This window comes from Caloenas nicobarica, chromosome 2 (genome assembly GCF_036013445.1).
Source record: "Caloenas nicobarica isolate bCalNic1 chromosome 2, bCalNic1.hap1, whole genome shotgun sequence".
NCBI lineage: Eukaryota > Metazoa > Chordata > Aves > Columbiformes > Columbidae > Caloenas > Caloenas nicobarica.
Window position 1 is genome coordinate 34107373 of NC_088246.1, and position 14419 is coordinate 34121791.

At 39.7% G+C, this 14419-nt stretch overlaps 1 protein-coding gene across 1 annotated transcript in view; it reads left to right on the forward strand.

Moving 5' to 3' along the window:
- DNAH11 (dynein axonemal heavy chain 11) overlaps positions 1–14419 on the forward strand; it is a 135374-nt gene that overhangs the window by 58071 nt on the left and 62884 nt on the right. Inside the window, 4 exon segments of the mRNA XM_065627906.1 lie at positions 495–657; positions 2167–2221; positions 2224–2282; positions 12095–12263. Of these exon segments, the coding sequence (XP_065483978.1) occupies positions 495–657; positions 2167–2221; positions 2224–2282; positions 12095–12263 (446 nt within the window).

Consider the following 14419-nt stretch of genomic DNA (forward strand, 5'->3'; position numbering starts at 1 on the left):
CATATTTTTCATGAAGTGATTCATCATCCCTCAGTCTTTGTGGTGCAAACTGCCAGATGTGGAATTCTCACGTGCTGTTAAAGATCAGTCAACCTCCCTTCACGTTAACTAGGTCTTTATTCTGAGTCCAGTCAGGGTCCATCAGGATCTTGGAATGATGCTTTGGAGAGCAGCTCAGTGTAAAGAATGAGCAACCAGACAGCTCTGGTCATTTTAAGAGGCTAGTGCAGACCTTCAATATTTCACGAAGGAAAACAGCTTTTCTTTCCACTTGCTCCAATATTGGGGGAAAAAAAAATGCCGATGTGAAGTTAATGAACCTTTAGGTGTCAGTAGCACATTACCACACAAACAGACAAAAAAGAAAGAAGGGTGGGAAGAAAAAAAAATTTAAAACGCAATCTTGGTACAATAAAAAGAAACTGAGAAACTTGGCTAACAATTTTGAAGCCTATGTTATGTAATGTTATGTTATTGGGGTTTTTTGCCATCAGGTGCCAGATCAGTCATATCTTAGAAGCCCCTACAGGTTATGCACTTCTGATTGGAGTAGGTGGTAGTGACAAACAAAGCTTGTTGAGGCTGGCAACATACATCTGCTCCCTGGAGGTTCTCCAAATCACAGTGAAGAAAGACTATGGGATCCAGGACCTGAGGGTAAACTAATATATATTATTTGAGTCTGTTGAGTTCACTGCTTCAAGAATGTGTTCTTTTGTTGTTGCACAGGCTTGATAAAATCACAGGCAAAACAGTGTAGTTTATAATAACAAGCCCTGTGGTTCTTGTGGTTTCCAGCTTTACCTCTTGTCTTCACCTCTGAGAAATGGGTGGTCAAAAGATATTTTAGTATCTATTCGTATGCTTCACAGAATTTTGATAGTTTCTCCACTTTTTCCAAGGCAGCTACTTCAGACACTACAAAGATTTGGTTGAAGTTCTGGTATTTAAAGTTAGCCGTTTGTTACAAATTTTTGCATGTTGTTGCATGTTTATTGATTTAGTGGAATAAAATGGATGTGGGTGAACAGAGGGCAAAGTTTTGTCCTTGTTACCTGTGAGTCATTTAATCACACTGGCCACATGCAAAGATAAGGATTATAGTTGAGTGAGGTGCTCTGTCAGGCTTACAGACTTCGGGACCTTGTAAGGCTGAGCCCTGTCTATGTGAGCAAACAGGGAAGGAGGGAACATTTTCTTCCTCTTCACTCCATGTGGACAACAAGCGATGCTTCTGAATCTCAGACACGGCTAAATAAGGATCTGGTTGTGGCCAAATTTGGTGGATCAGGGTCCCCAAAAAGCCCTACAGTTAGCCTTGAGCCATGACCAAAGCACCACAGTGTGTGCAGCCCGAGACATCTGTTTTCAGAGGGAGGTACACGCCGCTCTATTTTGGAAAAGTGCTGTGTGCTCTTCAGTGTCTTATATGGTGTCTAACTTCTTGTGCCCTCCTTCCCTGGACAAATGAGGAGTATGTAAGATGTGGGCTCAAGTGGTCATTTCCCCCATCCTGTTTCCAAGCAGGAAAACTTCTAAGCCTCTGTGAACAAACCCAAGAATTTGCTTTCTGCTAGGTCGTGTGGCAGCTTGTTCATATCAGCCAGCGTTGACCTTCTTTCTGTATTTCAAATGTGGCCACGCTTGAGTACAACTGATGCGGGTTGCTTTTCTTTCTGGAACGTCATGCCAAAAAGCATTCCATGTTTGTACCACTGATAGCACAGTGGTTCCATGCCATGTCTCTCTCCGGGCCACCCATGTAATAGTACACCAGTGTACAACTCAGTCTTTTTTTTTTTTTAATAACGGAGTGTAAAATTGATCTTACTCTTCAGTGCAATTCCCAGACATTATTGATATGGTTATGGCTGTTCTTGATGGGAAATTTCATGGCTGCAATGTCCCTTTCTTAGTATGGGGGAATTCCCTTGATTAGTAGTCTGTTTTGATCTTTACTACCAGGTCATGTTAAAACCTCAGTGTTTTATATGGAAAACAGAGGCAAACTGATTTTCCCTTTGGATATTATGCAGCAAATTAGTGATATGTAAATGAACGAGAAGGTGAAGTCAGCAATGCGTTGCCATCCACTAACGTGCATTTCACACTTTTTCTGTCCCAATGTTTTAACAAAATATGAGTGATTGCCTCCTTTCCTTACAGGTAGATCTTGCCAATTTGTACATGAAGACTGGTGCCAAGAACATACCCACAGTATTTTGCTGACAGATGCCCAGGTTCCAGATGAACACACTTTTGTGCTGATTAATGACTTGTTGGCATCAGATGATTAGACCAACACATTTCTTGAAAGATCTTTTCCAATGACAAATGATCTGTGGTTTCATTGAACTTTAAAGAGATTGTTTCTCTTTCAGGTACTTGTAGGGGAGCTTTTAGAGTGGCCAAATCAACCCATCCAACTTGAGCAGTGAGTCTAACTTGCTTAAGAAGGCATTGCCCACTGAGGAGGCAAATTGCTAAGGCTTGTCATGCATAAGTGCACTGATCTGGGGGGAGATGGGAACCTCCCTTTGACTAAATGCCATGTTTGCTTTGGTACAATTTCACTGACTTCAGGCAATGTCTTTCTGATGGCACAAGTGTAATGGACAGCAATGCAGTTTCACCCATGTTTTGAAAATTAGAGAATTTGGATTCTGAACGTGGGGATCTAGAGATCGGGTGGCAAAAAATGGGAATAATACCATGCTGTACAGTTGGAAAGCATCTGGGAAGATTTTTTTATTATTATTTCTTTTTTCACCACCAAATTGGAAAACAATTTTCTAACAGTCTGTGAAAACAAAAGGAACCACAATTCTGATGGATACATCACACATGAATGAACTTCCTATCAGGGCAAACATTCTTGTCTTTTTAAAACAATGTTGTTGCCTCTCCCTTAAAAAAATAAATTCTTTTTAGGTGAAAAGATGCAAGAAACAGGATAAAACTGCTTTGTTACTTGATCTATCTATTATCGTTGCATAACTCTAGTTATGCACCTAAACCCCAGGTCAAAAGCTGTTTAGCAAACACATTAATATGATACCATAATTGCAAGAAGTGTCTCTTTTAAACTCCACTTTAGAGGCAATGTTTTTGAGTCAGGCTGTAGTTCACTCCTGAAAGCTGGAAAACAGAAGTTGGGAATACTGGGTTTGGAGTGGCATCTTTAGGAACTTTCAGTTTATGCAGGCTTCAGTTTTGCTCATCATCTGAAACATGTATGTAGTTGATAAGAAAATTAGAAGTCTGAAAACTATTAACCATTTAGCAAAAGAATGTTTTGAGAGAAATATGTGTTCCCTACTTCATGTATTAAACTGATCTGTTTGGGGATGAGAAGAGCCTTCCCATAGCCTGTTATTCAACAGTAGTCTCCTGTGTGGGTCTTTTCTCCATTTTCTGAAGTGTTTAACCACTGCTGATCTAAAGACCATTCCTATTTGGTTATGAGATTTTTTTTTTGAAGTTCTTACACTTTATAACATACTACTTTCTCCTTTTTTCTTTCTCATATTCTCTCTTTTTCCTATTCTGCTTTAGTTTTGCTGTTGTTTCCTCCTATCTCTAATTTTGTTGCCATCACTTCTGTCCCTTCACTTATTTATTTTGTAACTTAAAGGCCAGTGGAGACTTCTGTGGGATCCAGCATGACATACTCTGTATTGTTTTCACTTTTCCAGACTTCAGTGATATGGTCAATAGTGGTGCCCACCTTCTGTTTATCTATTTCTAGTCAGTGCTATTTGTCTCTGTTTCATGACATTTGTGTACATTTTTTAAGAAAGGACAGCAAAAAAAAAAGTTCAAATCTCTCTTCATTTTCTTCTTTCCCATTTCCCTCTCTTTGTGTTTTTCTTACTCCCCCAACAATTTCTTCTTTTTTATTGCTTTTTCTTCCTTTTTATTTTTTCTTTTTCTCTTTTTTCTTTTTTGTTTTTCTTTTTAGTTTTTCTTATTTCTTTTTAGTATTTCTTTTTTCATTTTTTTTCTTTTTTTTTTTTTTTTCCTTTTTTCTTTTTTACTTTTTTTCTCTTTTGGCTTTTCCCCTTTCTTGTTCTCTTTCTTGTTCTTTCTCCCCCTTTCTCCACTTTCCCCCCTTTCCGCCCTTTCCCCTTTTGTCCCTTTTCCTCCTTTCCCCCTTTTCCCTTTTTTCCCCTTCTTTCCCTTCTTTCTTTCCCTTTCTCCTTTTTTCCCCTTCTTTCCCTTCTTTGCCTTCTTTCTTTCCCTTTCTCCTTTTTTCCCCTTCTTTCCCTTTCTTCTTTTTTTCTCCTTTCTTCCCTTTTTTATATTTTTTTTCCTTCTCTTTTTTTTTTTTTTAAGCCTTTTTGAAAGCCAGGTTTTAAATGCCTTTTACTTTGCAACCATTTCACCAGTCCCCCGCTGTGCAAATTAGCACTTCTGGAGGCAAGAACAAGAGATATCTATTCATGTTGCAGGGAAGCAATGTAGAGACATTATAGTACTGAAGGAGACATAAATTTCATGAGTTAACACACTGGCAAATATCTGTATGGACTTTTAGTTAGTGCTGGGTGACCTTTTACCTCCTCCTTTCCCTAAATTTGAAGAATAAAAGACTAATAAAATGTGAAAGAGAACAAAGGAGAGAATTTAGACAGTTTCAGAATGTTAAAGCTCAGTGAAGTCATATAGTCCCATTTTTCCATTTCATTTAATAAAAATCAACATCTCACATTAAGCCACATTTTCCTTATGCTCACCCATCTTCTCATATCCCACAGTTCTCTTTATGATGAGGAATCTGTAGCTCAGGAACCAAAACTACACAGTGGTATTCTTTGAACCACCATAACTCTTTGATTTTGTATCGGTTTTATTTTGACTGTTTTCAGTCTGGAACTTGCAATCCATTCTGCTGTTAATGAGCTGAGAACATGCCATGTATGTAGTTGCAAATTTATGTCGGCGTAAGTTGGAAGTATGTCAGCTGAAGGCAGTGGATTGCACCATTAGAAAATATGGGTCCACAACTGAAGTGTGTGCAAGGACATATATGCATGTGATGATTTCAAAAGCTTCCATGATGAATAATGGAATAAATTAAAAAGGAAGAATGCTACTTAAGCAAACAAAGCTGATGGCCCAACATAGTAAATGGTAAGGTGCTGACAGTGCTAAGGCCTGCCATAAGATGAGAAGTTTCTAAGACTCACAGTTATTTCCTGGAGCTCCAGAAGTTTTTCAGTATCTCACACCTCTGTACAGTCATCACTCTTGAATACTCTGCACATTACCAAAGTCTCTTAGAAAAGTATAGGCCAGAGAAGCAAATGTTTCTCAAAATTATGGATATGAGACCAGGTGAGTCAGTCACTTGAGCTCTGATTTTATTTTATTCTTTTGGTCATGGCAACCCTTCAGCTTTTTCCCAAAAATGGGAACACTGTGCCTAAATGCCTTGCAGCCCACATGACCTATACAAACATACTCTTAAATGTTATTTTCCCAGTAAGCATACTCTTTACAGCATTTAATCTTTGAATATTTTCTGACTTCTCAGTTTCCTTGGTGCTCTTACCATTACTATATATTGTAAAGCCATAACTTTTATATGGCTTTTCTTCTGAACTGAATCTCTGTCACTCAGTGCGTATGCAGCCAGTTTTCCCCATGAGCTGCTGATCTCCACTACAAATATTTGCTCTTCCTTTCTTGAATAAGTTTCTTCATTGTGTATTTTCCTCATGTTTCAAAGTTTACAGTCCATTGGTGGCCATTGTGAAGTCCCAGGATTAAGAATTAAATTTGCTAATTTTAGGGGAATGCCATTTCTCTAATTTCCTTCCAATAGGCAAACTCAGTTGGACTACTTTAGTCATGACATCCTTATAATGGCCTTTTCCTTAGTCCTGTCAGTATTTAGCTGGCTTCCCACTTTCTACAGAACTTTGCAGTACAGTAGTTTCATGCTCCAGCCAAAATTAATGTCAAACACAGGCAGGGCAGGTGCCCTGCATCGCCACAGGCAATCTTGTCCATATTATTGCTATTACTTTTAAATCATTGCTTTTGTTTCCAAATCCTCTTTCATTAGGACATTAGGACACATTAGCCTTTTCCTTGTAGTCTGTTTCAACACTGATAGAACACTTCTTTTTATCTGTGAATCCAAGAGGAACATGTACAGACCCATCACAACTTGACTTTTGACCAGGTCTCCAGGTTTTTCCTTTGAGGGCATAGGTACACATGCCTATCAGCTTGACTGCTTTAATCTCAGCCAAAAAGAACTATGTTTTTAGGGTTTCTGGTTCTATATTAAACTAATACTAGTCCCAGATGTGATTATCTGATTCAATAGGAAAGAAGGGTTCAATTAACCATGCTATCTATCATTTGATGAGTCTCACCTCTCAATTTCTGAGCTCATCAACCAGTTGCCACCAAGGAGACGGGTGGATCTGGGACAGACGGACACAGTTACTGCCTGCCCCACCAAATGAAGGCTCAGTTAAGCTGTTAGACAACCAAGAAGCTATTGAGGATTTCTAAGATTTGTAGTACACAGAACAGCTGCTTCTGCAGTTGGCAGGCTCGTACAGAGTTCCTGTTTCTCTATGAAAAGCTCCAGGCTTTTCTTATTTGGATGTCAGCCATCTCTTCTTGAGTACTTAGAGAGCTGATTTTTAAGGATACATCTATATTAGTAAATTTATGAAGTCTGTTTTGTGGCCCTGAGAACTAGAGGTGTGACATGACTGGCATCCACATGACTTAGCTTTTCCCTTGCTCTGCTCACAAGATGATGGTGATGGTGTACAACTGGTTAGAAATGATTCCTGGCCTGTACTGCTCCTTACTCCTGCTGCAGCACCATTTAGTTTCCCATGAGTTAAATTGTGCAAGTGAGTGTGTGCTAATAGTTGAATAGGATGGGCCATGTCAGACTAGTGGCCAAGTGTGTCTCAAAGTGCTCTTTAGTTCCTCGGTATTAAGATATACTGTTATCTGTCCTGCTCTATGTTCACTTGGTGAACCTGGAGAGCTGGCATATCTGAGATAAGCAGGAAGAGGTTGAACTGAGAAATACAGTGTAAGAGACATATCTGTAGTGAGAGTGACATGTGAGTGAAGCTCAAATGGGGCATCTGAGAAAAGAGGATTTTTGCTTTCTTAGGAGTGGTGAGTGTTACATGGAAGTTGATATTAGTTTGACATTATATTAGTTCTTTTGTCCATGCTGATTCTCTTCATTACTCAGTTTTCCAGCTTTAAATCTTAAAAATGTCAAATGAAAGATTCTTGTGTAGTCCTTCTCAATCCACCTTTCTTTCAAATAAAGGGATGGGTTTATCTTGCAGAGCTTTGTTAGTTTTTCTGTTACTATATGAGATACCATCACTGTAATATTTATATCCTGGTTGTCTTGCAAGAAATGAAGCATTTCTTAGATGGAGCATTTCCTATTCCTTTTTTTTTTTTAATCTGCTGTCAAATTAGGTTGTCATTTACAGCCTGGGCAGAATATGTTTTCAAAATATAACCTCCTTGCTTAAGCAAAGAGTACCGAAAATGTAGTGAGTAATAATTATGCATTTTTCCTCACAACTCTCTTGTTACCAGATCACATGGCATCTTCATTATTCTGTGTGCACAAGGTCCTTTGTAATATTGGGAATTCACTGGGGTGAATGCAAATGAACCCTGAAAACATGCCACATCAAATCCGTGCCTGGTGTGGTTTTACCAAACTTAACTAAAGCTAAAGGAGATAGAAAGGTTATGCCATGGTGAGGATTTGGTTACCTGCTTTTTATGACTACCTTTTCAAGTATACGTTGTATCTTATATTTTTGTTGTCCACAAAAAATAATTAACAAAGGCACAGTTATCTAATTAAGGTTTTATATTATAGCTAGGGTTCTGCTGGAATTTTCTGCCTAGCAATATAATACAGTGAAAATCACTCAGTCTAACTTTGTGTTTTAGAGAAAAGTAATGGAAATTATGAATAGTGTGTTTGAATTTGAGCTCTAGAGCTAGCTATTTCAATAAGTAATTTATTAAAAGATTGAGAAATTGTTCTTCTAAACTTTGTCTTGACATGATAATCTACAAAGTTTGTGTGTAGGTAACTAATTTTACCTATTGTTACTTTTTATTGGATTTAATTGCTTCTGTTGATTCTCTGCAAGGTGTCTACAATTCAGATCTGCTGCTGTCCTCTTTATTACTGACCTTTGCAGATCCTCTCATCTAGTGTCTCCTCAGCCTACACAGCAGTTCTTTTCGACTGTTATCTTCTGCTTTTTAATCTGCACTTGTAAAATTACAGCTAGGTATTTGAATATGTATGAATTGCAGCAAAAGACTGGTATATCTGTATTTTTTTATATTAAGTTCACCTGCTCGCTGTTTTCAGGGATGTTCACAGTGTAGTTATGACAGTTTAGTCCAGGTTACTTACTCATATATATTTCCTTTTTTATAGTCGGGCTTTCCAGGTGAATAATCCTGGTAGGACTAGTGTGTGCCTGGTATTTCTTGCAAAGGTTTTTAGTAGGGCTCGCTTACCAGGCTTAGAAACTTGTGCTAGATGTCACTGTGTTCACCTCCTGCTCCATACTCATTTGTTCTGGAAGTCAGGTAACTGTTGAGAGGCTTTTGTGTCCTGTGGTTATCCATGTGAGCTCAAATAGTATTGTGTTCGATAGACACGAGATTAGCATAAAGATTAGAACATACTACTATAATGTACTCTTGAAAGCTCCCAGAGCTTTTTTTCAAGGGATGGTCAAGGGCAAGAAAAGAACAGATGAATTCTGGGTATGACTTAGTAAATCTAGAATTTAGATGGTAGGGTAAAATTAAAAGTAAACAATCCTGAAAAGTCAGTATTCTCAGGGATCTGCAGTTCATACAAACTAATGCAGCTCCTTATAGATGCAAGTATTTCTTTTAAATCACTCCTAACAAATAGATAAAGAACTTTCTCCCCTGAAGTTCAAAATAAGATTGATATAAATAGAGCATAAATAGTAATCATTGCACACAAACAATTGTTCAACGTTTGGGGAGGATAAAATATCCTACTTACTTAGGGTACAAGACTAAGGAAAACACTAGTTCTGATTTGTGTCTGGCAAACAGCCTAAGACTTTGATTTGAACTCTTCTTGCAGTCCAGTACTTGGAGAGTTAAGTCCAAATACGTGCAATGAGAGTAGTGTAGGAGGGTGTAGAAGATGTAACTTGCAAGATTCTGTATGGTTTGCAGCTTGGGGGACGTGATAGATTCAGTTTGGCAGCACTGCTATAGCAAGGGCATTTGTTAGAAGCACATCAAAGTGGGGACAGATATCTCTACACTCTCCATTACTGCTGATACCATACCAGGGATAGTATGCAGATCTGAGAAAGTGCCTACTAGACTAGTAAATGAGGTGCCCCAAGAATCAAAACTGCTCACCATGCCTCTGATATTATAACTGGACATAGAATTTTATCAGAAAATTAGGTAAAATGAATGAGAGGGAGAGAAAATGTGTAACTGAAGGACGCATGGTATAACAGAGGAGAAACTTCAGAAAACTCACAGAAGTGTCCAAACTCTTTGAGAATCATGAAACAGACCTAGCAGATTTTTCATGTATGTTTCTTCTCTGATTCAGAGTTTTGGGGTGGAGACCATTTATTCTTGCATATTTTCGATTGTTTCTTGTGTTTGCCCTTCTTTCTCATCAGCCTGATAAAATTTTGCTGTAAATTCCAAGATCTTTCTGTGGTCTTTGTACAGTTTTAATGTAGTTTTCATCACGTGGATAGAATGGATTTCTACATGGACATTTCTGCCATTTGCATCTTCATGCTGAACATATTCAAAGTAGATGACATTTTCTTATGTTCCTCAGACCAACTTGCTCATTAGCCTGTCTTTCAAACATCCCTGGACAACCTGGACTCCATTGTGGTTTTGCATGGGTGTCTACATTTCTGCCTAAATTCTTAAAGATGAGGAGAACATTAACTTCTTGCAAAGATGAGAACAAGCACTGCTGTTTGTAATTCTTGCAGGAATCAAAGGTTGCAAGTGATTTAAAACCAGTGGATTCTCTTGCTGATGCATTCTCGAGTACTTCCTAGACAAATGTGCAAATTGCCTGTAGTTAGAAGAATTTTAGGTTCATGTAAGAGAGGTATTTTTCTGTTTGACAATAAACTAGATCAGTAAGGGGACCAGAATAAATACAGCAATTCAAAACTCTGTTTTAACATTAAATAGTCCTCTACATCCCATTCCACAAGACAGACTGTGAGATTACGATGCTTATCAGCTCTAGGAAACAGGTAAGCATGTTGGAAATGGAATACGTACTAGTAAATACCCTCCATTTAGAAATATAAAGAAGTAAACAGATTTTAAAATGGTGGAACAAGTATTTAATTCACAGTGCAGTCTAAAGCATGGGCTTGGGGTCTCTATTTATTGAATATTTATGGTTCATTCACCAGTAAAGATTTCATTGAATTCTTCTCTATTTTATGCTCCATTTAGTATTTTAGTCTACATCATTTCTCCTTGTCTGTCACAACATGGGAGAATATAATTGCTTCTGTTTGCCTTCCTTGCTTCTCCCTCTTACCCTTTTTCATGTCTTTTTTGTTTTATTTCCCCTTTAAGATTGTTTCACATTTCTTCTGCCTTTTAGCTCTTCTGTTTCCACCATGGCTTACAACAGAATTGACCACTTGTGCTTTTCTTGCTGTTACACTAGGCTGTATCACACCCTTCTGAAAATGGTGTCATTGATCTGAAGTCTTCAATAATCTCAAAATTCCGCTTAGTTTGTGGACCCATCAGAAAGAAGTTTTTTGTGAGAGACAGCCTGACTAGTGCTTGTGACCAGAGGCCATTTCTTAACTGATTTTGCTAAAAAGGGTGAGGATGAAAAAAAGGACATAGCCTGTTGTTCAGGTAAAAGATTTTCTTGTTTTGACATAGTTCTACTGAAACTTACTCATCTTTGCTCATAACTAAAGGTTAACAGCAGAAGTTATTGTCTTGTGTTTTCCAGTGCAGAGACTTTTCCATTTTCTATGAAATCTTTCCATATACGACAGAAGCTTTTTCCTTTTTTTCTTACAACTTTCTGCTTTTCGTTCTTTTTGATCCACTTTTCTCTTCATAGGTAATGTCAATTCCTGATTACTCCAGAGGCAGAATAAACCTGTCACTTCCCCAGCCTGCCTGACTGGGTCTTGGCCTGGTTCTTGTGGCTGTTGGGGAAGTGATAGTCTGTTCTGAGACCATTTGGAGCTTTTTTTTGTTGGAATTAACAATATCGATGCTATATGGTTTGAGAAGCCCTGTACGGCAAATATAGTTTGTTTTGTAAGAGGCATACAGGAGACACCTCAGTCCTGTCTTAACGGCCTGATGTCTGTCATTTTGCTAATTAACTAAAAGCAAATACAATGGCCAAAACACGTGCTAATGGCAGTAAGCAGGTCCACAGATACAACTGAGAGACTAGAACAACCCTTTCCTCTCAAATGTAAGTTGTTTTGGGTAGGCCTGGTGATACTAGCAGCCAATCACACATTGATTTATTTTTCTTTGACTTTTTTAGCCTGCCCTTGTTTGAACACTCCTTTCCACTTTTGTAGAGAGTAGTCCCTAAAACTTCACACACAAACCAAGATCCAGATCTCCTCCCATTCTTTTAATGGGTTTGCAGCACGTATTAAAGTGGCAGGAAGTGGCTTGAATCGATTTAGCAACCCAAGAACTGGGTTTGTGTCACTGTGACCGGCTGAACATGCACCTTTCTGGCTGTCTGCGTTGCAGCCAGCCCCTGTGGCTGCATTATTATTTATAGCTGTCAAACCCAGAAACTGATACCAGCATGGAGAGAGGAGAAGGAAGCCGCAAGTTCACTATGTTTGTACAGTGGAAAGGGCGTAAAACCTGTTTGCCCAAGGTAACATCCTAGCCGATGAAGTTTATTAGCTGCCAAATTTGTTTTGGAGCCTCAGCCCTGCGCTGGCCGGCACATGCCTTTCTCTGATCGCCTGACCTCGCCGCGTGATTCTTTTCTCTCGCTTTTCCCTCTCCACAGATTGTTCTGTGCTCGTCTCCCGCCGACGCCACGCTGAGAGCGCGAGCTCGGAAGTTCCCAGCCGCAGTGAACTGCGCCGCCATTGACTGGGCCCGCGAGCGGCGGCGGGAGGCCCTGCGCTCTGTCAGCGGGAGGCTCGTTGAGGAAGCCGAGGGGGTCGAGGTACAGGGTTTCAAGCCCCTCGGTCTTCTAAGAAAGCAAACGGAGATCACTGAAAGATCGATAACCGAATAAGCTGAAAAGAACAATGCTCTTTTTACTCCTTCTTGCATACTTGCCTTCGGTGGTGCTCAAGCTCACCCCTGCTAAAAGCTGGATTTTTATGGTGTTTCACTGCCCAGTTCCTAGCACAGGCAGAGAAGTGAGAGGGGAAGAAGAGAGGTTTGTAATTCGTAGCACTGCCTTTGCAGAATCCTTCACTCCTCGGCTTTTTAGGATCTTAGAGATACAGAATTTATTTAACCCTTTTCAATACAGTTAAATATATTCACTAGTGCTGTAGCAAGTGAGACTGAAGTGCTGCAGTAAACAGCCCAGGCTAAATAAAGAAGAGTTTTCCCTCTGTTTGGCAACTAAGCAGGTGAAGATTTCCCCTATAACCACATGGCAATTTCATTTAGAGTTCTGACATTTAGGTAATGTTTCCCTTTTTGTTCCTGATCAGTCTGGAAAGTGACTTATTGGGGTTTTTTAGGAAGAAAAAAAGTCATACATCAGTGACTTTCGTTTCAGGCTTTCGGGGCGATGATTGCCTGGTATTCTTCTAAGAGTTTTAACAAGCTGCTTCTGCTGTCCCACCTGGTTAGCACCCACTGTCCTGAGCAGTTTCCCTGGCAGCAGGTTTTTGCTGGTGGAGTGATTCACACAGATCTAGAAAACATTTGCTTTCTTTCAGCGATTGCGGTTGCAGGGGGTTTGTTCTAGAGGGCTCTTATATTTGGGACCATTTATTTGTATAGATTTGTAATCACGAGAGACCGAGGATTTCAGGAATGCTCATGGAAGAGCCTTGTCGTTTTCACTGTGGTAGCAGCAGTCCCCGGGCACACCTCTGTTGATGCATTGCCGGCATTTGTCCTCGTCCTCCATTCAAACCCATACAAAATACCCGAGTCTTTGGGAAATGAAGGCAGAGGAAAAGTCTGCAGGGATGCCTGGAGCTGCCCCCGGGGTACCCGGCGGGCCCTTCCCCTGCCCAGGGCAGGGGGGATGCCCGGCCGGTACCCGCACTCCGGCGGTGTGCGGATGCCTCCTATGGGGCTGCGAGGGAAAGAGAGGTTTGAGAGTCCTTGTCACGTTTCTGTTTTCCGTCAGCACCTTCTGCTTTATTTCAACGGCTCTGAAGAGATTTAAAGTGTTACTGGGATAGTTATTTGTGGTCTGGTGTACTACGTGCGTGTTTTGCCCTCTCATTAATATGATGTCAACTTGCATGTTGCCATTTATTTTAAAGAAACTGCTAGGATTACTTGGAGAAAAGAGAATGGCATCTATTTTGACTTAAATACATATTTCTTTCAGATCCTTAACTAATTATATTTTGCTCCTTTGAAAATACATCTCCTCATCAGAATTTAGGCTTTTGATATTGAAACTGTTTTGTGAGATTCTTCTTCTTATTATTATTAATCTGTTCCTTTTTTTCTTTTTTTATGTATTTAGGAAATATTTCACTGATTCAAGCAACTGCTTGTAAGTCTGTCTTTCACACTGGTGTTAACTGCTCCTGGTAAGTATCTTTCCTGTTCAGTTCCCAGCAAGTGAAATAAATGGCAACTAAGAAAATAACATGACATTTTTTTGACAGTGAGTTAAGGTTTCTGTGTCATCAACATACCTAAAGCACTACTGGGTGCCTGAGTCATGTCTGCATGTGCAGCTGATGAGAAGAGCAACAGACAAGGCAGCAGAATGCAAAAAATATTAGGATGAAACAGAGGAAGGATTCGAAAGTGATGGGAAAATTGAACCCAGAACAGAGACATTGAAATAACGTAGAAACTGTGACAGTTATGGGGAGACTTAACCAAGAGAGACAAATGAGAAGCAAAACTGCACCAGAAAGGTAGGAGAGGTGTACAGCAAAGAGTCTGAGGAGAAGTAAAAGGAAGGTGAAAGGAGAATGATCACAGAAAAATAGTTACTAAAGGGAAGGGGGACAGGAGAGTTGCAGAGGTGTATTAGGATATTGAAAGAATGACAGGGGCTGGGTGGAAAAGGACCACCCTGAAGAACAGAGGGAATGTTAGCTGCAGTCTGTCATCCCCTCCCCATCGAAGATTTATGGGAGGTGGTCTCCTCTCCTTCTCTCATCTCTAGTGCTAG